The sequence below is a fragment of the Herpailurus yagouaroundi genome, unplaced genomic scaffold (genome assembly GCF_014898765.1).
Source record: "Herpailurus yagouaroundi ecotype Mexico unplaced genomic scaffold, PumYag 29, whole genome shotgun sequence".
NCBI classification, from domain to species: domain Eukaryota; kingdom Metazoa; phylum Chordata; class Mammalia; order Carnivora; family Felidae; genus Herpailurus; species Herpailurus yagouaroundi.
In genome coordinates this window covers 111,329,381-111,356,176 of record NW_024412377.1, presented here as the reverse complement: position 1 = coordinate 111,356,176, position 26,796 = coordinate 111,329,381, and the positions used below count along the sequence as shown (strand labels likewise).

At 36.7% G+C, this 26,796-nt stretch overlaps 2 protein-coding genes across 2 annotated transcripts in view; one reads left to right on the top strand and one right to left on the bottom strand.

Annotated features, from left to right (window-relative positions):
* The window catches only part of ERCC8 (ERCC excision repair 8, CSA ubiquitin ligase complex subunit), a 63,411-nt gene extending 53,880 nt beyond the window's left edge, over positions 1-9,531 (bottom strand). Inside the window, exon 1 of the mRNA XM_040452351.1 lies at positions 9,384-9,531. Coding sequence (XP_040308285.1) covers positions 9,384-9,460 — 77 coding nt within the window. The 5' untranslated portion in view covers positions 9,461-9,531. The remainder of the gene's footprint in view (positions 1-9,383) is intronic.
* Positions 9,532-9,593: 62 nt separating this feature from the next.
* Positions 9,594-26,796, top strand: part of NDUFAF2 (NADH:ubiquinone oxidoreductase complex assembly factor 2) — a 166,986-nt gene continuing 149,783 nt past the window's right edge. Inside the window, exon 1 of the mRNA XM_040452373.1 lies at positions 9,594-9,817. Coding sequence (XP_040308307.1) covers positions 9,691-9,817 — 127 coding nt within the window. The 5' untranslated portion in view covers positions 9,594-9,690. The remainder of the gene's footprint in view (positions 9,818-26,796) is intronic.

Here is a 26,796-nt window from a genome sequence, read left to right as displayed (position 1 = left end):
ATTGCCTGGGCTGGTCAGTCCCCACACTTAAGAGCACCTCCTCAACCTAGTTAGGGTCTGCATTATCACTTTAGACTAATCTAATCCCTGCCAGTGTATGGAAGCCTACCTCTGCCCAAACTAAAGACTTTAGGACTGAAGTTTTAATGAACTAAGAGGGGTTAAATGAAGGAAAGTAGGAGGGTAATGCGACAGGGAAATGAGGATATGGTGTGTGTAGATGGAGACAAGGTGTGCAAAAAGAGTTAATATAGCAGGCCAGAAACTGCTATCCTTAGAAAGGTCTACCTACAAGATTGGCTTTTGTCTGCTTCTGGGATTTCAGGAGGGTTCCCATTATTCCTGGATAGGAATGGTTCTCTGTGCCTAAACTCTATGGAGTAAACAAGGTGCATTGTGATGAATATTTGAGAGTATGGAGTTTTGCTACATGTTAGGAACATGCATGTTCATGCTAGGAATTTTGGTTCATGTTCTAAAAGAAGAGCTAAACAAAGTTCCTCAGACAGAAGGGAAATGATACAGGAAGGAAACCTGGGACATCAGGATTGAAGAGAGGGCAAAAGAAATCATAAATATCTAGGCCAATATAATAAACAATTCTCCTTACAGTATGCTTGGCAGTTGAAAAAAACGTATAACATTATCTTATGGGGTTCACAATATGTAAAGACAACAACATATGGTGGAGGGTTAAAAGTGGTAAAATTTCTATACGCCAAATGAAGCAGTAAACTACAGATTCTAAGGAGAGAATGAAAGTGGGTATTTTATAATTCCTAGAACAATCACCAAAAATATCATATAAAGAGATGTCACAAGAGATTAATTAAAATCGAATATTAAATAATGTTTAAATAACCCCCCACCCCCCAAAAAAAGGAAAGGAATATGCGCAACTAGCACACTCATCCACCACTGGTGGGAATGTAAGTTTTTACAAAACTACCAGTTTCTTAAAAAGTGAAGCATAGGGCACCTGGGTGTCTCAGTTGGTTGAGCCTCGGACTCCCAGTTTCATCTCAGATAGTGATCCTGTGGTTTCGTGGGTTTGAGCCCCATGTCAGGCTCTGCGCTGATAGGGTGGAGCCAGATGGGATTCCCTCTCTGCCCCTCCCTTGCTGGCGCTGTTGCTCTCTCTCTCTCAAAAATAAATAAATAAGGGGCGCCTGCGTGGCTCAGTTGGTTAAGCATCTGACTTTGGCTCAGGTCATGATCTCACTGTCCGTGAGTTCAAGCCCTGTGTCAGGCTCTGGGCCGGTAGCTCAGAGCCTGGAGCCTGCTTCCGATTCTCTATCTCCCTCTCTCTCTGCTCCTTCCCCACTCATGCTCTGTCTCTGTCTCTCTCTCAAAAATAAAAAAGAAAAACATAAAAATAAATAAATAAATACTTAAAAAAAAAGTGAAGCATATACTCTAGTCATTCAAAAATTAGGCATGGATCCAAGAGAAATAAAAGCACAAAGATATGTACATGTATCCACACAAAGATTTGTACATGAACATTCACAGTAGCTTTATATATAATAGCCAAAAACTGGAAACATTTAAATGTTCACCAAGAACTGAATGGATAGAGGCACCTGGATGGCTCAGTCGGTTGGGCATCCGACTTCAGCATAAGTCATGATCTCCCCGTTCACAAGTTCCAGCCCCTACATCCAGCTCTGCGCTGACACCTCAGAATCTGAAGCCTGCTTCGGATTCTGTCTCTCTCTCTCTCTCTCTCTCTCTCTCTCTCTCTCTGCCCCTCCCCCGCTTGCACTCTTGTCTCTCTCAAAAATAAATAAACATTAAAAAAAAGTGAATGGATAAACTGTTATATATCCAGAAAAGAGAATATTCCTTACCAATAAAAAGGAATCAAAAGGAGAAATTTCAAAATAATTATGCTCAATGAAAAGTCAGACAAAACATAGTTTCATTTATACAAAATTCTGGCATATGCACAGTAATATATGCTGACAGAAAGCAGAGGAGTGGTTTCCTGGAGCAGAACAGGATGAAGCAGGGAAAGAAAGAAAAGGAATTATGATGAAATTTTTGGCTTATGGATATTTGTTATCCTGATGGTAATGGTTTAAAAAGTGTATATGTCAAAACTCATCAAACTGTTTTCTCTAGCTAAATGTGCAGTTTATTATATGTCAAATATACCTCAAGAATGTTGTGAAAAAAACTGGGGTTAGGAATTATAAACTTTGCAAATCAGTGCTCATGCTTTTGTCTTTAATCATTGACAAGGAAGACCTTGGGGCAAATTAGAGTAGACATCTTTAAATAAAATATGACTATGCAGTTGTTTAGTTAAGCAAAGTCATCACTTAATGAGGGGAATCTTTAAAAAGAAGCCCTACTTTAAATGCTTTATCTTAACTTAAATATACAAGCAGTCCTCACTTTGTACAATCTGCAAACTAAACAGAATTTCAGGTACCAGGATTTAGTTAAATACCAGACCCCCAACAATGTGGCTCAAAAGTCATTTACTACAGTATGTTAACCGTGACTAACAGCATAAAACACAAAGTTGGATACTACCTTTTCAGTCCACAAATCACTACAAAAATAACATGCACATCATAGCTTGTGACCAATTTACATGACTTCTTTCAAAGTCTGTAAGTGATTGGTTACTGTGCATTTGTTATTCAGTTCACACACAAACTGTAAAGGTCTGTGCTTCTGAGATAATCCTGTAAGAAATTTTAGAAAAATGGGTAATTATAAGAGAGAATTGGCCAACAAAATGAAAGAGCACCAAAGAAACGCTAAGTGATAATGCTGGAAGTAAAACTTAAATGGACTGCAAATGGAAATACAGAAGAAATAGCTGACTGTGGAAATATTGACACTATGGCCACCTGACAAAGTCTAAAGAGGCACACTGAGGAAATCAATGCAGGTGAGTGAACCTACCCAAATAAATGATGAAAAGTGGTTGTGATGAAAAGGCTAAGGATGTTCTAGAGGAAACAACACTGGCAAAAACACTCACATTAAAAAAAAAAAAAAAACAACAAACCTCTCAGAGATATTTCATGGCATTGAAATGCAAAGGATAAAATGTTCAAATCTGATTCAGACTTAGAATGATAATTAGGCAAGATATAGAGAAGATGCTCTACTTGTATTATAAGTTAGACAATGAAAATACTCAGAGAGAGAGAGAGGGTGAGCAGGGGAGGGGCAGAGAGAGGGGCAGAAAGAGAGAATCCCAAGCAGACTCCCCACTGTCAGCACCAAAGCCTGACATGGGACTCGAATTCACAAACAGTGAGATCATGACCTGAGCCAAAATCAAGAATTGAACACTTACCCTACTGAGCCACTCAGGCACCCTGTTTCTTTTAATTAAAACAAAAAAAATTTTTTTAATGTTTATTCACTTTTGAGAGAGAGAGAGAGAAAGAGCACGTGCAAGACAGCATGAGTGGGAGAGGGGTAGAGAGGGAGACAGAATCCAAAGCAGGCTCCAGGCTCTGAGCCAGATGTGGGGCTCAAACTCACATACTGCGAGATCATGACCTGAGCCGAAGTTGGATGCTTAATCAACTGAGCCACCCAGGCACTGCCCCTGGTTTTTTTAATATAAAGAGAGAACTGTAGTTCAAATTGTTTCTAATGTTTTACATTAACGTGTACTAAAGGTTTACTGTTTTTTTCATTTTTTATGTATTTATGACTGACAATAAAGGTTAGTGTTTGACAAAGAAATTTTAGGGGCGCCTGGGTGGCGCAGTCGGTTAAGCGTCCGACTTCAGCCAGGTCACGATCTCGCGGTCCGTGAGTTCGAGCCCCGCGTCAGGCTCTGGGCTGATGGCTCAGAGCCTGGAGCCTGTTTCCGATTCTGTGTCTCCCTCTCTCTCTGCCCCTCCCCCATTCATGCTCTGTCTCTCTCTGTCCCAAAAATAAATAAACGTTGAAAAAATTTAAAAAAATAAATAAATAAATAAATAAATAAATAAAAGAAATTTTAAATACCACAGAATAATAGTTTCTCCACCGATTATTAAAGTTACCTTTCCTAGGTTCAGTTAGCACAATTAGTTTTATAGATGTGCACCATTACACAAGGAAAGGACTACCTGAATATTTATATGCCAATTGTCTGAAGTAGAATTAAATGTGCTGAACAGAGTGCCATATCATCTTCCTTTATAAACCATACCCATAATTATATGATTCTATGATTTTCAGAGATTTCTTAAAATGTTTTATTAACTCATTTTATGATTTCAAGTTTTTATTGAAATTCTAGTTAGCTGACATATATGGTGACATTGATTACAGATGTAGAATTCTGTGATTTATCACTTCCATATAACAGTGCTCATCACAAGTGCCTTCCTTAAAATCGATCACCTACTTAGCCCATTCCCCGCCATCTCCCTCCATCAACCCTCAGTTTATTCTCTATAGTGAAGAGTCTCTTATGGTTTCCCTCCCTATTTTTTGCATTTCCCCTATGTTCATCTGTTTTGTTTCTTAAATTCTAATGAGTGAAATCACATGGTATTTGTCCTTCTCTCACTTATTTCACTTAGCACAAAACACTAGCTCCATCCATGTTGTTGCAAATGGCAAGACTTCATTCTTTTTATGGCTAATATTCCATTATATATATCACATCTTCTTTATCCATTCATCAGTCAATGGACATTTGGGCTCTTTCTATATAGCTTGGCTATTGTTGATAATGCTGCTATAAACATTGGGGTGCATATGCCCCTTCGAATCAGTATTTTTGTATCCGTTTGGGTAAATACGCAAAAGATGTTTTTATTACCCTGTTTGTTTTAGTTGAGTAAACATTTAAGGCATATGCAAAGCAAATGAATATGGAATCTTGGACATATGCAAAGCAAATGAATGTGGAATCTTTCTCCAGCAATAGTTGTCAATCCTGGCTAAACCTAACAATCACTTAGGGAGCTTTCAAGAAATCCCAGTGGCCTGGACCAATTAAATCAGAATCTTTAGGGTTGGAACTTTGGCACAAATACTTTTTCCAAAGACCCTAGGTGATTCCTGTGTTATGGCAAAGTTGAGAAAAACTGTTCCATCGTTTTGTATTTTCCCCAAGTCTTTTATAACATTTTCTCAATCAATATACCTTATTGAACAGCATTTTATGTTAAGACATTTGTTTGAATTATTTCAAAAGTGGTCTATGTAGTTTTTGTAAGAATAGCAACTCTTTCTGCATTTGTATTTCATTAGCTCATATTAAAATGGCATAAGCAGGGGCACCTGAGTGGCTCAGTCAGCTGGTTGAGTACCCGACTCTTGATTCCCTCAGGTCACCATCCCAGAGTTGTGGGATTGAGTTCCACACCAAGCTCCACACTGAGAGTGAAGTCTGCTTCTGATTCTACCTCTGCCCCTCTTCCCTGTTCATGGTAGTGCTCGCTCTCTCTCTCTCTCTCTCTCTCTAAAAAGAAAATAAATCTTGGGTCGCCTGGGTGGCTCAGTTAAGCTCTTGATTTTGGCTCAGGTCATTATCTCGCTGTTGGTAGGTTTGAGCCCTGCACTGGGCTCTGTGCTGACAGCATGGAGCCTGCTTGGGATTCTCTCTCTGCCTCTCCCCTGCTTGTGTGTGTGCACACTCTCTCTCTAAAAATAAATAAACTTCAAAAAATAAATCTTAATAAAATAAAATGGCATAATCAGAATAATTAGGTCACGGAATTTTAACAAAGAGCTTTACTTAATTGCTTCTTCAGATCAAGGACTATTTAAAATTAAAAGACTGAAAAAAAACACTGTTTTAAGACTCTCAGTAGCTGACATGATTTAAATATTTTTACTGATATAATAAGACTTCTGAACTTACTAGATTAAAATATAATGCTGATTCTTTTTTAAAAAGTACAGTTATTTTCACAAAAATTAAAGGTCCAACAGGCAAGTTCATTCACTTTCCAATGTTTACTTTACTGATCATAATGGAAGAATTGCAGAACTACTTGGTGGAAACAAGCTAAATTATCAGAGAAGACTGACAAATTTTGATAAAAGTAAATTTTGAGTTTTTACAGTCACTGAAATAAAACTTGGGTTCTTGGAATTATTGAAATAAAAAACTCTGGATATGTCTATATGCTTTTATTAGAATGGATCAATGAGCTGAGTAGGAATTGCTGCCTACCCTGCACTGACTGGGGTTGGGGACAAGGGGACAACAGTGGATGCAATATCAATCATGTTTAAAACTGATCAAAGATCAGCTTGCTTAAAAAAGATTTAATGTTTACTTATTTAGTTAAGATTACATGCAGTATTTGAAACATATTTTCCCATTCTAAAAGCATAATACTAAATATAAAGCTGATGCAACATTTTAGAATACAAAACACATAAATTGCTTCGTGAAAACAGGCAAAAGATTATTATCATGCATTACAATAGTTTATTATTTTTGTCTGTTTGTAATTGTGGTAGGACAGGATAGTCCTTTGCTTTTCCATACAAGAGTAAGTAAGCCTAGGAATGCTTTACTTCCTTCTAGATCTGGCTGCCTGTAGATATAGACCCTTTCCTCTACTGCCTTACTGCCAGTTTCATTAAATACAGTATATGATAGAAGTTTATTAATACTGTACTGTAGTCAACATCCACGTGAGCATATACAATGGTTCCCATGCAGAAAACGATTACATTGAGCCAATAGACAGCAGTAATTCCATTAGTGATAGTGAGAGTCATCCTACACTATAACCCTCCTCTCTCGTCTCCCTCACACCAGCCACAAAGGTTTTCAAAGTGCAGGTTCATTTGTTTATTTTTCTTTATATTTTGTATTCTTTATTATTTCGTATTATAATACAATATCGTTATCATTTTTATATGAATATTTTTGGGTTGTGGAACAAATTATCTGAGTTTCCATTATTTCCTATGGGGAAATTCACTTTGATATGCAAGTGATTTGGGTTACAAGCATGTTTCCGGAACGAATTAAGCTCACAAACCAGGGCTTTACCGTAAATCTTTTGTTGTTTTAAGCTGCTAAGTTTTGGGGGTACTTTGTTATCCATCCACTGATAACTAATATAGCAGGTGAGTTCTTCTTTTGGGATATTAGAAAAAATCATATGTATCAGTTTTCAGTAACTAACTATACTCTGCTTTTCTCTTTAAAGAGAGAGTCGACAATTAAAAAGTCATTAATGTTGGCAGTTCCCACTTCCTTTCCTCTGTCATTCTCCAACTCACTGAAATCTTATTTTTATTCCCACAATTTTTCTGAAAATACTCTTCTCAAGGCCATCCGTGACTACCCTGCTGTTTAGATATAATGTATACTTTTAATTCCTCCTAATTCCTATTTCTTGAATAACACCATCTGCTTAATACAAACTCTTCTAGGCCTCTTTTCTCATGTCTTTTTTCTCATAAGGGTTAAGAAAACAATAAACTAATAAAACAAATAAATACATAATACAATTTCAGTATTAATAAATTGAATAGAGAGAATAATGGGATGGGGAACCACTGAGAGCAAAGAAGGGCGCTAGGGCCAGCAAACGACACATTTCATGGCTTCCTCTTTAAACAGTCTTCTTTTAGTGTACATGACACTTCATCACCCTGGTTTTCCTTCAACTCCTCTTTGAAGTCTTCTTCCGCCTAACTGTATTTATTTATTTTAATGTTTATTTATTTTTGAGAGAGAGTGTGAGTGGGGGAGGGGCAAAAAGAGAGGGGGAGACAATCTGAAGCAGGTTCCAGGCTCTTAGCTGTCAGCACAGAGTTCGACATGGGGCTCAAACCCCCAAACTCAAGATCATGACCTGAGCTGAAGTCGGACGCTTAACTGACTGAGCCACCCAGACGCTTCCCAGCCTAACTGCAAATGCTGATTTTCTTGGGGCACCTGGGTGGCTCAGTCAGTTAAGCGTCTGACTTCAGCTCAGGTCATATCTCACAGTTTGTCGGTTTGAGTCCTGCGTTGGGCTCTGTGCAGAAAGCTCAGAGCCTGGAGCCTGCTCCAGAGTCTATGTCTCCCTCTCTCTCTCTGCTCCTCCCTACCTGCACTGTCTCTCCCTCTCTCAAAAATAAACAAACATCTAAAAAAATTTTTTTAAAATGTTGATTTTTCTCAGATTGTTTCTTACTGAACTGCCTTTCTTACTCTACAAATAGTGCGTAGGTGATCTCATTCCCACATCACTTCACATACTATTTCACATTAAAGATCTCTCAATTTCTTCTGAGCATCAAATATATATCATGAAGTTTGTCTTCCTCTCTCCAAGTCACAGGTTCTTCAAAAGTAATATGGGAGGGGTGCCTGGGTAGCTCAACCCGTTAAGCATCTGACTCTTGGTTTCAGCTCAGGTCATGATCTCATGGTTTTGTGAGTTTGAGCCCCACATCAGGCTCTGTGCTGACAGTGTGGAGCCTGCTTGGGATTCTCTCTCTCTCTCTCTCTCTCTCTCCCCCTCCACCACTCATGCTGTCTCTGTCTCAAAATAAATAGACTTAAACAAATTTAAAAAAAAAAAGAGAAAGTAATGTGGAAAAAATCAGTATGGGCAAAGTTACAATAAAACTTGTTCCCCCCTTTGGAAAGTCCTATCTACATGAATACCATCATCATTCACCCTGCTATACAAAGCAACTATCTGGGAATCACTGTTGACGCCTTTCTTTTCACCATTTATTATATATCCAAACAATTTCCATAGCTCGTTGATTTTATTTCTTAAATATTTTTCATATATCCTCACTGTCTTTGACCCAACCGCCGCTACTTCCCTGGCTCAGGCTTCCACCTGCTCTCTCCTGGACAACTAGAACAGTTACCTAACTTGACTTTTGCTGCTTGCTCTCAACTTCAATCCACTCTCCAGGCAGAAGACAAAATCCAACAGTTGTCACCTTATTATCCTCTTGATACCTCTTCACCAAGCACACAAGGCTCTTCCTCACTGAACTCTGGACTGCATTTCCAGCTTCATCTCCTGTCACCGCCCCCCTTGTCTGCTCTAGTCATGCTAAACTTGGTTCAGTTCTTGGCCTACACTCGGCTCCTAGCATAATGCTTGGGTAAAAGTGGGAGTTCACTAAGGATGTCGACTGACTGAATGAAGGAATCTTTGGAGAGTAGTTATTCCTTGGGGAGTGGAGAGGAAACGTAATGTGAGGGAGGAGTAAGGTAAAAAGAAAGAATTTTCGCCAGAACCCGAGTGCGCACCCACCTGCCTACAGGAATGTAAAGGGTATCTTATTTTCGTCGGCCGCAAGGCAGAAGAGATTAAAGGCGAGTATGGTGGAGGTAAAGTGATAATGAAGCGGAAAAGTGAGAGGCAAGACTCACATAGACATTGGTCCAGATTTGAATGGGCTGTTTGAGAAAAAAGTAAGGTTTTCTTTACCTCCGTGTGGACTCCGCTCTCCGGAGGCGAAGAGGGTCTTCCAAACCGGTCTGTCTCGCTGACAAAAACCCTAACATCCTGTCCCTTCACACCGGCTTGAACACCGGACGCCGCCATGACAGAGCGCGGAGGCTGTACCAGTGGGGTCTCCCATTGGTCAAGCCAGATGACACCCGACCAATGGTGAGCGCCGTTACTAGAAGGGCGTGAGGCTAAAGTGGGTGGGCGGGGCCCGCGGCTAGAGAGCGCGTGTGTTTGGGTCCTGGCGGATCCGTCTGAGATTCGCGCTGAAAGCCGTACCGACTGCATGGGTTGGTCTCAGGATTTGTTCCGTGCCTTATGGAGAGCGCTGTCAAAGGAAGCGAAGGAGCAAGTCGGCACAGACCGGTTCGGGAACAAATACTACTATGTTCCGGAATACAGGAACTGGAGAGGTGAGATGACAGCGAGCGCAGTGGCTGCTTGGTCAGTAAATAAGGGGAAAGTGAGAGCGTCTAGTCAACTAACACAGTGTGCGACAGTTGTGATGTCATCTAGGGGGACAGCGCAAGTTCGTTCACCTCGCCAACCCCTTCACTCTGAGCTTTGCGCCGCGGCCCAGTCGAGTGTGTGCCCGCCGTCCCTGGGTTGCAGTGCCTTGGTAAGGTGCGACCCGCGAGAGCACCGCACAGCATACACAGTTGTCCTCCCCACGCAGAGAGCCCACAGGCGGAGGACGCCCCGGCCCTGGTCCTGGTCTTTCGGAGACGCAGACAGGGACAAGTCCACGGAGGTCTTTTACCAGAGGGCCTTGGGAGGGCAGGAAAGTAGCTTTTCCTCCTCTTGTGCTCTCCTTGCGATCAGGCCAGCGTTCTCTAATTGAAGCGGTGTTATCTTGAGCGCCTCGGCTTTTTCCTCTTGGTGTTTACCTTTTTCAGCCGCTCGGGCGCTGGCCACGTGCGTCACTTTACTCCAACGTATCAGAAGTAGGTCTCTGCGCACCGTGAAGAGATCCTCACAAGGCTTCATGTTACCTTCCTCACGAATTTGCACTCCAAAACCCCGTAGAGCTCACTTTAAGATCATTGCACTAGCCGTGGTGTTTCTTAAGATTCATACGAAGTAGTGGAGTTTGGAAAGTTAGGGGACGTTCCTGTCTGCTCAAATCCCGTCACGTAGCAGCCGTGATAACTTCTTCAGTGTTGTTCCATCATCGCAATGCGATCTCAGGTTTTGGGGTCGGATGGGCTTGGATTAGAATTTCAGCCCTGACACCTAATAGCTGAGGGAACACGGACGAAGTATTTGTCCTCCCAAGTCTCATTCTCCTCATCTGAAAGTTAGACACGATAATAATGGTTGCATTGAGAAACACTAAGAATTTTACTAAATTGTGTTCCATTCATTTCTTTTAACTCTAGTCAAAGGGAATTACTTCTTCCTTCCTTTCTCTTAGAGCACATGTAAAGTGCTTTCCATGATTTATCACTCAAAGTTGTTTTGCCTAGCCTTATTCTGTAACTTAGCATCTTAGACTTGTTTCCCAAGGGAGCTTCCAGACTCTCAGGGCAGGGAATATGTCTTTATTTCTTTTTTTTTTTTAAGTCCACAAGAAACTACGTAGCATGTTGACGGTCTTTCTTCACGGACTGCAAGCAGAAGGAAAGATTTTTCTTTTCCATAAGTTGTCAGGAACATTAAAGAAATATGCAGAACATCAGTTGACTTTTTTAAAGTATAATTTACATACAGTAACACTCATCCTTTTTGGTGTGTGGTTTTATGTTTTTGATAAATTCATAGAGTCCCGTAGCTATCACACAATGAAGATATGGAATGGTTCTGTCACTTCCCAAATTCCCTCTACCCCTTAGAAGTTCATTCCTTCACCCCATAACCAGCCCTTGGCAATCACTGATCTGTTTTAGGTCCCTATAATTTTGCCTTTTCCAGAATGTTATATACATGAAATTACATAGGATGTAGTCTTTCAAGTCTAGCTTATTTCACATAGTATAATACAGTTAAGATTCATCCATGTGTCTGTAGTTGTTCCTTTTAATTGCTAAGTAGTATTTCGTTGATGGTGTACCACAGTTTATCCATTCACTACTCAAAGGACTTGGGTTGTTTCTAGTTTTTGGTGATTGTGAAGAAAGCTTCTATAAACATTCACATACAGGATTTTATGTGAATCATTTTCCATTTCTCTTGTGTAAATACGTAGGCGTGAGATTGCTGAGTTGTGTGCATGTGTATATACCTTTATAAGAAACTATCTCACTTTTCCAAATTGCCTATACTATTTTACATTCCTGCCAGCTATGTTAAGAAAATTCTAGTGACACATCCTCAGTAGCACCTGGTATTGTCAGGTTTTTGTTGTTGTTATTACTTATTTTTATTTTATCCATTCTATTAGTTGCATAGTGGTGTCTCTTTGTGGTTTTGATTTTCATCTTCCTAATGACTGATAATGTTGAGAATCTTTTTATGTGCTTATTTGGCATCCACAGATCTTTAGTGAAATATCTGTTCAAATCTTGCGACCATTAAAAATACAGTAAAACCTTGGATTGGGACTAACTTGTTCTGCAAGTGTTCTGCAAGACAAGCAAAATTTCTAATAAATTTTAACATGATAAATGAGTGATGCCTTGCAACATGAGTAGTACATGATGCTGAATGTCACATTTTCACCACGCCAGTGGTTCTTGAAATTCGCTTTGGTATGCAAGTGCTTTGCGTTACAAGCATGTTTCTGTAATGAATTATGCTTGCAAACCAAGGTTTTATTATAATTTTGTATCAACTTCATTGTATCATTTCAGTGAAAATATAGTATCATTGAAGAAAGATTAAAATGTAAAAAATCATGTATTATAAGAACATAATTAGTGAGTCAAGGGATATGTTGGTCTTTAACCATCTTATAACACCAGATTGTTTTCCAAAGTGCTTATAAATTTATACTTATATCAGCTTGATATTTCAAATTCATGTACTCTTGGTTGTGAGAAAATTAGGATTTTATTGATGATGTAGGAGAATCATTGTATGCTGCTATATGATATATCTGTGTTATTCAGTTCTTAGATATTTTAGGCCTGTGGCACAGATACACATTACATTCTCCCAATATCATTACACATTTCCTAAGCCTTCCACTGTAAATCAAGGGGAAAGATCCTTAGTTTGTTTTAAAGCAAGTTTTCAGAAAATGAATCATTGAACTTTCTTATTTCCTTTGTATAAAAGACAGCACTTTAGAGGTCTCCTTGAGTTTTCGTTGAATTGAATAAATTGTTGAGCATTTAACATGATCACTGAAGAGTATTTAAGAACTCTTCAGAGGAAATGACTTTTTTCTTTTAGTTCAGTTAATTAGTGTGGTGCCAGTCATTAAAGAACTACTGTATTTTCCACATAGGATATTATTTAATGAGAGCGAAGATAGTTATGCAATTTAAAATAGATCTCTTGAGTATTGTCCAGTCAGTTGAATTTAAGTTTAGAATTTATTGTTGAAATTTTAACTTTTTAAAACGCATTTTGGCATTTCAGGATAAGAAGATTGTGAATATAGCATTATTAGTTGGCATTTTTTAATTAAAAGATGTTAATTAACATATTTTTATTGAAAGTTTGCTTGCTTTATGATGGAGTACTTAGCAAAAGAGTCCCCAAATAAACTTTGTGTAGAAATTTCCTTTGATGTTGCGCCCTTTTTATTTATAGTATCTCTGCCTTTTTATCCATCTAGTTTCATTTATCTCATGTTTCAAAAGGAGTTTCTTCCTAAAGTAAATTCTTGTATACTCGATTCTGACTAGAACCTCTTTGAACCTTGTTTTATTATTTTCACCTTTATCTTTTGCACCTTTATTAAAAATCCGCAACCGGTTAAAAATGACAAGTTTATTACTGAAAGACTATTTTTGAGTTGTTAATTTGCTAGTAGACATTGTGAATGTCCAAATTTGGGGAGGAAGATGAATATCATGCATAATTTGCAAAAAACAATATTTGAAGTATTGTGTTTGGCTCTGGATATCACACTTCAGGAGATCCAGAGTGTCCAGACAGAGGTAGTGAAAATGATGAAAATTTCTAGAAATCATATCTATGACTATTAGCTGTGAGTCTTGAGGAGATTTATCCTGTGAAGAGAAGATTTAGGAGTAGCTTCACATATTTGGAATATTGTTGTACAGGAAAAGATTAGGCTCATCTGTGCAGACATTTAAATTAGAACTCAGGTCAGAGGGGACATGTTTATCTTTTTTATAAGAAATAACTTTCAGACCATTAGAGCTACGTTATAAAAGGAAGAGAGTGCCTTGTGTTTAATTGTAGCCGAGAGAATTTAGGGAGATAAGGAGCTGAACACATTTGATCAGCACCTTGAATGATAAATACAATTTCAGAAAGTATGGTTTAAGAGCATCCTTTGTCCGATCTTGGAAGGGGTAGGAAATACCACGGACATTAGAACTAGAGAAAGCTAGTGAGGGGATAGACAGGGTCAGATACTAAAACGCCTTGAATACTCTAAGTTTGAAGTTTGCACTTTATTCTGTAGCTGGTAGGTAGCCATTGAAAAGCTTGTGACATGATAAGAGCTGCTGGAGAAATAACTCCAAAAGCCCTGTAGAAGGTGAGCTAGAGGGGAGAGGGAGGAGCTGAAATACTATTTGATGGGAGCATTTCTAGATTGACCTTGATCCTGGAAAGAGCTCTTATGAGACTGAAGTGATGTGAATGGAAAGAAAAGTTTTGATTTAGCAAAACTTTTAAACTTGACAATGACTTAGACTGGTGGAAGGGGAAAGAAAAGATGAGAGGCCAAAGATGATTTTGTTTTAATTCTGGAGAGCTGGTGGATTGTGGTGTACTGATTCATGCAAATAGAGGCTAATAGGGACACATGCAAATAGAGAAGTAGGCTTTGGATTGGGGGTGGTCAAAGAGTAAATGGAGTTTGTTTGTTATAATAGGACAACTGTATAATCAGGCAATTTTATATTCAGATCTGCAGCTCCAAAGATGTTACTGATTAAAATACAGATTTGGAAGCCACTTTTATATAGGTCATCATTAAAACTGTAGGGATGTTTATTCAAGCAGGGAGAGAGTAATAACAAGATCAGATTAAGAGACACGTATTTAGAAATGCTATCATTTTAGTGGTTTCTCAGTCCAGGAGGAATAGATCCAAACTACCTGGCTGACGTTCATGACCTTTAAGTCTATCCTGAAAGTGACATTTGTTTATAATCTAATCTGTAGATCGATAATTTTGTAAGAAGCATAGATATTTATATTAATAGAAATCAAACCTGAAAGTTTACATGATTTTTACCAGGGAGTTGAATCAGATAATAGTTATTTACTTTTCAGCATTCAGAAAAAAATGAATTAAACTTGATTGAATACAGCCATTTAAGAGTTGTATCTAGTTTGTTACTGTTCGTAATACTGAGTTTAGTTGATGTTCCCAAAACAGAATTGGTTGGGGGCCAAGGCAGGGATAGCAATGGGCAGTAGGTAACGTTGACGTCTTCTTTTAGAATCCAGGACAAATGTTTCATCAGACGTGGTAGCTAGATTTATTTTGGGGATACATTTTTAAAAACTGTATAACCCTCATTAGGGCTTTTTGCATAGTGAATTGTTATACTAGGCTACTAGCAGTGATTTTAAAATTGTCATATTTAAATAATTATGAAATAAATCTCTTCAAAATTTTATTAGAAAATTTTACATTCCAAAAGATTTTTTTCATTTTGTTCTCAGTCTTTTAATGAAGCATTATTTGAACATTTATGAAACTTGTGAGCAAAGAAAACTTTGTGCTAAGATTTTCATGAAAGCATTTTACTGCCAAATTATATTTTATATACTTTCTAATTTTTATGGATACATTTAGACTCACACATATTATCAGTGTGCTAAGTACAGAATTTATAATAACAGTTCCTGAATTTTTTAAATTTTAGAGTGAGAGAGAGAGAGCTCAGGGGAGAGGGGCAGAGGGAAAGAGAGAGAATCTTAAGCTGGCTTCACGCTCAGCATAGAGCTGGACACAGGGCTGGATCCCACAACCCTGGGATCATGACCTGAGCTGAAATTAAGAGTCGGGTACTCAACCGAGCCACCCAGGCACCCCAACATTTCCTGAAATTTATATTTCTTTTTTTTTTTTAATTTTAGATAGTTAGCATACAGTACAATATTGGTTTAAGGAGTAGATTTCAGTGATTAATCACTTACATACAACATCCAGTGCTCATCATACCACGTGCCCTCTTTAATACACATCACTCATCTAGCTCATCTCTCACCTACCTCTCTCCATCAACCTCAGTTTGATCTTTAGGAGTCTCTTGTGGTTTGTTTACCTCTTCCCTCTTCTCCCCCTTCCCCTATGTTCATCTGTTTTGCTTCTTAAATTACACATATGAGTTAAATCATATGGTATTTTTCTTTCTCAGATTGACCTATTTTGCTCAGCATAATACTTTCTAGTTCCATCTACATGCTTGCACATGACAAGATTTCATTCTTTTTGATGGCTGAGTAATAATTCCATTGTGTGTGTGTGTGTGTGTGTGTGTGTGTGTGTGTGTGTGTGTGTGTATGTGCCACATGTTCTTTATCCACTGAATTTTATATGTCAAGCTTTCTGGTTAAAAAAAAGTCTTTTAAATTTGGACTTCTCAAACACTTTTGAGAAGCCAAATCAGAGGAAGTATACACCAAACCTTAGAAGTAGTAATTTTGAATTGAGGTTCATCAATCTAAAATTGAATTTTAATTAAAATTGAAGGATATTTTAGGGGGCCTAGGTGGCTTGGTTGGTTAAGATCGACTCTAGGTTTCAGCTCAGGTCATAATCTCACAGTTCATTGGATCACGCCCCGCACCGAGCTCTGTGCTGACAGCATGGACCCTACTTGGGATCCTCTCTCTCCTTCTCTCTCTGCCATTTCTTTATGCATGCTCTCTCTCAAAATAAAGAAGCTTAAAATAAAATAAAATAGAGTACTTTATATTATTTATATGTGTTTCCTTTTTTAAAAAGAATATTACAGTAGTTGGATTTTCTAGCCTGAAAATCATTTCTGTTTTATTTATCTTTTAGTTTATTTTTAACTGTCGAATTATGAAATATTCCAGACATATAGAGAAAAGGATAAAACAAACTTCCATGTACCCATCATTCATTTGCAACAGTTACCAACTCGTAGCTAAATTTTATTTTCTCCCTTTCCTCAACTCATCTTTCCTCTTATTTTGAAGCAAACACTAAACATGATGTTAATTTATCTGTAAGCATCTTAGTATATGTCTCTTAAACACAAGACTCCTCTTTTTAAATATGACAGTAAACCATTATCTCATATAGAAATCAACAATTTCTTAACATCATTAAATATACTTTTTGTCACATTTCTCTGGTTTTCCCTGGTCATGTTAATTTATTGATTTGTTTACTTATTTTTACAGTTTGTATAAATGTAGCTCCAAACAAAATCTTTACATTATTATTGCTAATATGTTTTTAAGTCTTTTGTAATTTGTAGGTTGTCTTTTTATGTTGATAACCCCCCCTTTTTACACACAGATCCCTGATTTTCGGGGAGCAAATGTATAAAAAAAATTAAAAAAAATTTTTTTAATGATGGCATTAACCCATTTATATTTGTTGTAGTAAGTGGTGTATTTAGTACTACTTCAGTCATCTTATTTTTTTTGCTTTCTGTTGTTTATGTTTTCTTATTTCTGACCACCCTCCTTAGATGACTTATGCAGCATAGCCTTCATTTTACTTGAAAGTGATTGTACCAAGTGATACCTGTGTGAATGCCATATGCTTATGTTTTCCCATAGGGCTCTGGTCAGATTTTTCTGGTAGAACTATACTGATTACTCAGAATGCTTTACTTTTAGCCCCTGCAAGTTGGAATCTTGAGAATGTCAATATCAGGTCAGATTTTTTTTTTTTTATCACCTTTGATCTCAAGTCAGCTACTACCTTTTTTTTTTTTTTAAACCAATTTTTTTTTGCCCTGTGCTTTCAACTCTACTACTCTAACCTTGGGGTTCTTTCACAACTAATTTTTGGGAAAATCTATAGAGATGCTTCCAGTGAGGCTTGTATGTCTGCTAATTCATAAGCCAGTCAGCATTCCTAAGTTTGCCTTCCAATTCACCCTGTACCATTCATTAATTTCTCATGTGGCAAATACTTATTCAACACTGTTTTATGAGAAACATACCTGTTTTATGTATTTCATATCTATTTGCCTCCGTTTCTGGTCTTTTGATGGTACCTTTAGCTATTTTCCAGTGTAGCTTCATTCACCCCCCCACCTTATATTTTGAAAAATAAATGAAATAAACATAAATCAATGGCTATTTTATTATTTTTTAAAAGATTTTTAAGTAATTTCTACACCCAGTGTGGGGCTCGAGCCTAAAACCCCAAGGTCAAAAGTCGCATGCTCCACTGACTGAGACAGCCAGGCACCCCAATACCACCCAGGCTATTTTAAACTGAAGTTTACATTTTTAATTTGTAATACAAATTAGAAACATTTTTCCTTCCATTTTGTTCTCAACTTACCATAGCTTCCAATCGTTTTAGTAATGCTCACTCACATTAATGATAATTATCATTCATCATGTGCCAACTGTATTTCTCATCTATGCAACACTCATATAACTAGGGATTATTATCCTCATCTTAAACATAAGGTGATTGTTTGATTTCTGAGTACTTAAATAAGCTACATGATACAGAGTAGTTACTCACAAAACAGCTGTTCAATGAATTGAGATATTTATGGACCCAAATTATAAAAATAAAAACAAAGCAAGATTTTAAAAGCTACAGGAAATAAAGAAGTTGCTTTACAAAATCTTAAATCAGGTGATTAAGGTATATATGTTTTTTATTTATGGTAAATGGCCAAATATTCTTCAGGAACTAAAATGGTCTCATTATAAATAAGAGTATCTTTTCCATAACTTTTCTAGCATGCTTCCGCTTTGGACTTAGCTTAGTCAGGGACCTTCCAAATTTAGTTTTATTGCTAGCCTCAAACTTCTGTTAAGATACCCAGTCTTATTTTTTTTCTTTAAGGATGAAGGTACCATCATCTGAAACTTCAAAATCTGCATCATCTACTGTTTCATATAATTACGGAGTTGTGTTGTTTTTGATAATGTTGCCTCAACCTGTTTGTATTTAGCACTTAAATATGCTAAAAACTACAGGCTCTGTGCTTACAGCTCTGATCCTGGAACCTGTTTTGGATTCTCTCTCTTTTTCTCTCTCACTCTCTCTCTCTGTCTTTCTCTGCTCACACTCTGTCTCTCTCAAAAAATAAACATTAAAAAAATTATAGATATACTAAAAACTATAATGAATTAGTACTTGATTAAGATGTAGTTATTTAGAATCAGACAAATCAGATGGTCAGAATTATTGAATAAGATGTGTCTTGTTTCATTAGGTAATTGGAAGACTATGATACAGCTCTTTAATGTGGTATTTAGTCTAACATTTGGGAAATGAAGAAATTTCAGATTTTTCCAGCAGGTGGCAGCATTGTTTAAAATAATTGTAGGTTGCCAGTTTTTTCAGTATTTTTCTGTGAGCTGCTTTGAAGGAAGAAGGAAGAATCTTTTCTCTAAAATAATTGTATTTATACTTTTTCTTCTAAATAAACCCTGCACTACTGCTTTATAAACTTCTGTCTCTTAATACCAGGGTTTTAAAATAACACAATGGATTTTACCTAGTCATTAATGAACAATAAGGGGCAATTATATTTTGAAGAATTCATGAAGACTTAAAAAAATACATATAATTTTTAGAACAGCAAGCAATATTCTTTTTTATTTAAAAAATTTTTAAGTTTATTTGTTTTGAGAAAGACAGAAACAGTACGAGTTGGGGAGGGACAGAGAGAGAGGTAGAGAGAGAATCCCAAGCAGACTCCCGCTGTCAGTGCAGAGCCCAGCGTGGGGCTCAAACCCATGACCTAAGCCAAAACCAAGAGTTGGTCCCTTAACTGACTGAGCCGTGCAGGCGCCCCATAGAACAGTAAGCAGCATTGTATCTTGAGTTGTTAGAGATCACAATGTAATCATTACCATGGACATCATCAAATTGGAAGCTATCCTCAAATGTTTTACGATACTAACTAAAACAAACTTTCTGTTTAGGGATATCTAGAAGTTGAACTTACTTTAAAATACTTTGTTGAGGGGTGCCTGGGTGGCTCATTCACGTAAGCACCTGCCTCTTGATTTCTGCTCAGGTCATGATCTCGCTCTTTGTGGGATGAGGCCCCACTTCAGGCTCTGTGCTGTCAGTGTGGAACCTGCTTGGGAGTCTCTCTCTGCCCCTCCCCTACTTGTGCTCACACCTGCCCTCTCTCAAAATAAATACATGTACTTTAAAAAATAAAATATTTTATTGAATATAAGGTAATAATTATGAACTTTTATATAGGTTTTCTCAGGGTCGTCTGAAGGTTGAGCTTTTAATTTTCTGATCTTCATTTTAATATTTCACTAGTTAATTGTGTTTTCCTCTGAGATTATTTCAGTTGCTTACTGAATTCCCTACTTTTGCATATGTATGCATGCATGTACACTTAATTGTATTTTGGTGAACAGAGAATACCAACATTTTCCCTGTAGTCCTTGAGTGAATTCCCATCTCATACCAGCAGAACCACATCTGTGTAATACTTTCATCTAAGAGAAAAACAGGAGGTTGAAATGTATTCACAGTCCTACCTGTCATTATTTTATACTGGCTTTAAAATGAACTTAAGCATCCTTAATCTTGAATTCTGCTTTTCCCTAGCAGGGAAATAGGGGATTTTTTTTTTTTTTTTTTTAGCTGAAATGGAAACAAATAATGAATGAGTGACTAGGCTACATTATATCTGTTTCTAAGTGAGGCTTAGTTATGTAAGAGAAAAGAAGCTTTGAGGATTTTATAATTGCTTTACGCTAAGAGTAGTAATGACAGTAGTGATAATTAGTATTAAATACTGTGAATTAGGCACCATTCCTAGCACTTGTCACGATTCACTGTACTTGTGGAAGAATTATAAAAAAATAAAATAATATATCTTTTGTTGATTTATCAAGGTTATTTAGTGATGAACTCCATTTGTATTAAAATACTTGTGCAAAACCCAGTTTCTCTGTATCAATGTAAATCAGATGAAACTGTTACTTTTCTTACTTAGCCCTCTCCCTTTTCAGAGTACTACTCAGTTCAGCAATGCATTTCAGCTGCTATTTTAAGAGTTTCTAAGTGTTAGTTATTCCACAAAAATTACAAAATTGAGTTGACATGCTTGCTTTTGGAAATGACAGTTGAATGGAGTTGGATAGAGAATTATCTTCAGAATCACAAGCACACTTCACTATATCATTGTTAGAATAAATTTCCAAAAAAAAATGGCTTTAGATTACATATATTTTTTTAAATTAGTTTTGTGATTTTAACACTGAAGAAGCAATTTCTTTCCTTTTATCTATTGCTTTCGAGGTAACTGGTGTCTCCATCTTGTGGTCCAAGTGACAAACTGCACTGTTTGCTAGAGATTCTAAAGAAGCATTTCCCTCAGCTTTTATCATGTAAAGTTTATTTTCTATGCTTTGTTTATTAAAAACATAACTTTTTTTTTCAAGTTTTTATTTAAATTCTAGGTAGTTAACATACAGTGTTACATTAGTTTCACGTGTGGAATCTAGCGATTTACCACTTACACACAACACCCACTGCTCATCACCAGTGCCCTCCTTAATACCCCTCACACATTTAACCTGTCCCTCCACCCACCTCACTTCCAGCAACCCTTAGTTTCTTCTCTGTAGTTAATCGTCTGTTTTCTGCATTGCCTCTTTTCCCCCCTATGTTCATCTGTTTTGTTTCTTAAATTCCACATGAGTGAAATCATGGTATTTGTCTTTCTCTGACTGCCTTAGTTTACTTAGCATAATACTGTCTTTCCATCCACATTGTTGCAAATGGCTAGATTTCATTGTGTTTATGGCTGAGTAATATTTTGGTGTGTGTGTGTGTGTATCACATCTTCTTTATCCATCAGTAAATGGACATTTGGGATCTTTTCACAGTTTGGCTATTATTGATAACGCTTCTGTAAACATTGGGTGCATGTATCCCTTCGAATCAGTATTTTTGTATGTTTTGGGTAAATATCTAGTAGTGAAATTGCTGGATTATAGGGTACTTTTATTTTTAACTTTTTAAGGAGCCTCCATACTGTTTTCCAGAGTAGCTACACCAGTTTGCATACCCACCAACAGTGCAAGAGTGTTCCCCTTTCTCTGCCTCTTGACCAATACCTTTTGTTTGCTGTGTTAATTTTAGCGATTCTGACAGGTGTGAGGTGATATCTCACTGTAGTTTTGATTTGTATATCCCTGATGGTGAGTGATATTGAGCATTTTTTCATGTGTCTGTTAGCCATCTGGATGTCTTCTTTGCAAAATGTATATTCGTGTCTTCTTCCCATTTTTTTCAATGGATTATTGTGGATTTGGATGTTAAGTTTTATTCTTTGTATATTTTGGGTACTAACCCTTTACCAGATATGTCATTTGCAAATGTCTTTTCCCATTCTGAAGGTTGGCTTTTAGTTTTGTTGATTGTTTCCTTTGCTGTGCAGAAGCATTTTATCTTGATGAAATCCCAGTAGTTCACGTTTGCTTTTGTTTCTCTTAGCCTCCAGTGATGTATGTAGTAAAGAAGTTGATATGGCCGATGTCAGGGAGGCTGCTGCCTGTGTTCTCCTCTAGGATTTTGATGGTTTCCTGTCTCACATTTAGGTCTTTCATCCATTTTGAATTTATTTTTGTGTGTGGTACAAGAAAATGGTCCAGTTTAATTCTTTTGCATGTTGCTGTCCAGTTTTTCCAATAGCATTTGTTGAAGAAACTGTCTTTTTTCCATTGGATATTCTTTCCTGCTTTTTCTAAGTTTAGTTGACCATATAGTTGTGGGTCCATTTCTGGGTTTTCTACTCTGTTCCATTGATCTATGTGTCTGTTTCTGTACCAGTGCCACACTGTCTTGATTACTACAACTTTGTGATACTTCTTGAGTTCCAGAATTGTGATGCCTCCATATTTGCTTTTCTTTTTCAATATTGCTTTGGCTATTTGGGGTCTTTTGTAGTTCCATACAAATTTTAGGATTGTTTCTTGTAGCTCTGCAAAAAAAAAAAAAAAAAAAAAAAAAAAAAAAAAAAAAAAAAAAAAAAAAAAATGCTGGCAGTGTTTTGGTAGGAATTACATTAAATATGTAGATGGCTTTGGGTAGTATAGACATTTTAATAGTATTTGTTCTTCAAATCCATGAGCACGCAATGTTTTCCCACTTCTTTGTGTCATCTTCAGTTTTTTTCATCAGTGTTTTATAGTCTTCAGTGTATAGATAATTTACCTCTTTGGTCAGGTTTATTCCTAGGTATCTTATGGTTTATAGTGCATTTGCAAATGGGATCGATTCCTTGATTTCTCTTTCTGCTGCTTCGTTATTGGTGTATGGAAATGCAACAGATTTCTGTATGTTGACTTTTGTATCCTGTGACGTTGTTCAATTCATGTATCAGTTCCAGCAATTTTTGGTGGTGTCTTTCAAGGTTTTCTACATACAGTATTATGTTGCCTGCAAATAGTGAAAGTTTGGCTTCTTCCTTGCTGATTCGGATGCCTTTTATTTCTTTTTGTTGTCTGATTGTTGAAGCTAGGACTTCAAGTACTATGTTCAAGAACACTAGTGAGAGTGAACATCTCTATCTTGTTCCTGACTATAGAGGAAATGCTCTCCGTTTTTCCCCCTTGAGCATGATACTCATTGTGGGTTTTTTGTATATGTTGAAGTATGTTCCAACTATCCCTACTTTGTTGAGGATTTTTATCATGAATGGAAGTTATACTTTGTCAAGAGCTTTTTCTGCATCTATTGAGAGGATCATATGGTTCTTACCCTTTCTTTTATTAAGGTGGTGTATCACGTTGATTGATTTGCAAATAGCGAACCACCCTTGCAACCCAGGAATAAATCCCATTTGATCGTGGTGAATGATTTTTTTAATGTACTGTTGGATTAAATTTGCTAATTTGTTGAGAATTTTTGCATCCATGTTTATATGGAATATTGGCCTGTAGTTCTCTTTTTTAGTGGAGTCTTTGGTTTTTGGAATCAGGGTAATGCTGGCCTCATAGAGATGAGTTTGGAAGTCTTTTTCCACTTCAGTTTTTTTGAATAGTTTGAGAAAAATAAGTATTAACTCTTTTTTAAACGTTTGGTAGAATTCCTCTGTGAAACCATGTGGCCCTGGACTTTTGGTTTTTGGGAGATTTTTGATTACTGATTCAGTTTCTTTGCTGGTTATCCATTTGTTCCAATTTTCTATTTCTTCCTGTTTTAGTTTTGATGGTGTATATATCTAAGAATTTATTCATTTCTTCCAGATTGTCTGATTTAGTGGCATGTAATTTTTCATAACATTCTCCTATAATTGTTGTATTTCTGTGGTGGTAGTTGTTATTTCTCCTCTCTCATTTGTGATTTTATTTATTTGGTTCCTTTCTCTTCTCTTTTTGATAAGTGTCTCTAGGGGTTTATCAATTTTAATAATTTTTTCAAAGAACCAGCTGCTGGTTTCATTGATCTGTTCTATTTTTTTGTTTCTATATCACTTATTTATGCTTTAATCTTTTTTATTTCCCCTCTTCTGCTGCCTTTAGGTTTTGTTTGTTTTTCTTCTTCCACCTCCTTTAGGGTGTTTGAGATTTTTCTTGCTTCTTGAGTTCAGCCTGTATTGCTATATACTTCCCTCTGATGACCACTTTTGCTGCATCCCAAGGGTTTTGGACCATCTTGTTTTCATTTTCATTTGTTTCCGTATATTTTTTTAAATTTCTTTGTTAATTTCCTTGTTAATTCATTTATTCTTTAGTAACATGTTGTTTAACTTCCATATATTTGTGGTCTTTCCAAATTTTTTCTTGTGGTTGACTGCAAGTTTCATAGTGTTGTGGTCAGAAAATATGCATGGTATGATTTCAGTCTTTTGTACTTGTTGAGGCCTTATTTGTGACCTAGTATGTGATCTATTCTGGAAAATGTTCCATGTGCACTCAAAAGGAATGTGTATTCTATTTTTTTTAGGGTGGAATGTTCTGAATATATCTGTTAAGTCCATCTGCTCCAGTGGGTCATTCAGAATCATCATTTCCTTGTTGATTTTCTACCTAGATGATCTGTCCATTGATGTAAGTAGGGTGTTAAAGTCCCCTACTATTAGGCTATTATTATCAATGAGTTCCTAAAAGCATAACTTATTAAACAGACATTGATCCAGTCTTCCCTCTAGGGCTTTGCTTAGAAAATTATTTTCTCTCCTCTCCATGTGTTTTTCATATTTCTCTTTATTTGCTTTTCACACTTACAGAGGACAAAACACACTCAAAGAGACCATTTGAAGTGACCTGTTTGAAGAATGAAATGTTAATAGAAAAAGAGCTACTGTGATGGTGGTAGTGGTGGTGTTGTGTGTGGGTACCACAGAGGAAAAAGTTTGATTAGTTTTTTATGTTGAAAATGAAACCTAAAATCTTCAGCACAATTCACTATATAATTTCAAGTGTAAGCTAATTAACAGAATTGATAATTCATCAAATAATGATTTTTAGCAAGGTTTTTCTGACAAAATTATAATAGCACATTATGCCATCCTTCATTTCACATTTGTCTCTTTTAGTAGGATTAGTAAAAGTGTTATTTTTGTAAAATTTGAGGACTTACTCAAATTTTCTAAAGATTTATTAATCTTTGATTAATATTCTATTCATAATGACCTTTCATGTTTTAATCCTTATTGGTCTATCTCATTACCTCAGTTAGAAATTTTTTGTGTGATTTTACATCACTTTTATAGACTTCGTGAAGCTTTCTGTTTCAAGATTTGTTATTTCATGTTGCTTTCAATTAATGCTGTATTTGTAAACTTTGGAAAATTAGGGAAACCAACATACAAATGAAGAAGTTGCCTTGAAGAGTGAGTAGAAATTCAAATACTGAGTAAATCTTTAAATGTGGACCAATAATATAAGTTTATATAGTGAGTATTTTTATTTGTGTTGAAGCTATTGCTTTCCTATGTACTGGAAACTGCACTTACTCTGTTAATAAATATACAGTCAGTGAGGACTCCAGGACTTAAATACTTTGGCAATGTGCTTTCCCCTCACTGGCAAGATTTTTGAAAATGTAGTCAGTGTACTTATTTTAATTCTGATATAGAATTCACCATGCTCTAAGTATCGAACTTTGTACAATATGCCTTCACTGTGTTATAGGTGATCGCTTTTGTAGACATTTCCCTAACTCTGTGTATTCTTCTGGACAGTGTCCAGATTGTATCAGGTGTTCAGGAAAGCGAGTTTATCCATTAGACTGACAGTTAATGACTGAGTGCCAGGCACAGCTGTAGGCATTTGAAATGTATCAATAAATTGAATACTAAAAAATCCATGCCCTTATTGATTTAACATTGTAGCTAAAGGCCTCAGCTGACAAAAAAACCTAGGTCATAAACAAATTACATAATTATTCCATTGTGGTAAGTGCTAAGGGAAAAAAAAATAAATCGGGGTAAAGAAATCAGCAGTACGGGAGGTAGGGAGTAGGTTGAAATTTTAAATGGAACAGTTAGGGTACCTTCATGGAGAAGGTAGCATTTGAACTGAGATGTAAAGGGGTAAGGAAGTCAGCCAGGTGGATGGATATCTGAAGCAGGAACACACAGGTCAGATGGAGTAGTAATGTAGATTAGCTTTTACTCTGCATAAAATGGAGAGTTATCCTCAGCACTTATGTTAGTGCTTAGTTTCCTTAGCATCTGATAAACTGAAGGAAATAAACTCCACAGGGTAGGCTCTGGTTTACCTTACCTCATTTACTTTCTTGCTGTGCTTCTGCTGCTTCTCTCTGTTAAGCAGCAGAAGAGTAAAGAGAAATGTAGTCCCTTTGAGAGTATAGAAGCCCTCGAGATGGTTTCACTTTAAATCTAAAAGATTTCATTTTATCTCTAAAATTTGATTTTCTTTTTTTAAGATATTATTTCTGAGGCCTTCCTTTTGGCATATGAAATGAACCTACATTTAGTGACTGTTTGCAGAAATACCTCTTTTTTTCTTTTCATTTCTTTTTTTTTTTTTCTTTAGGAATCAGATACATTGTTCTATGCCTATGTGCTGTATCTAGGAAGGCAGATGGTATCTAGAAGGCAGAAGGAGAAATGGACAATGCATAGAAACTAGGGCCACTTTTTGCCGCTTTCATTCATCTCTTGAGTAGTTAGCGAAC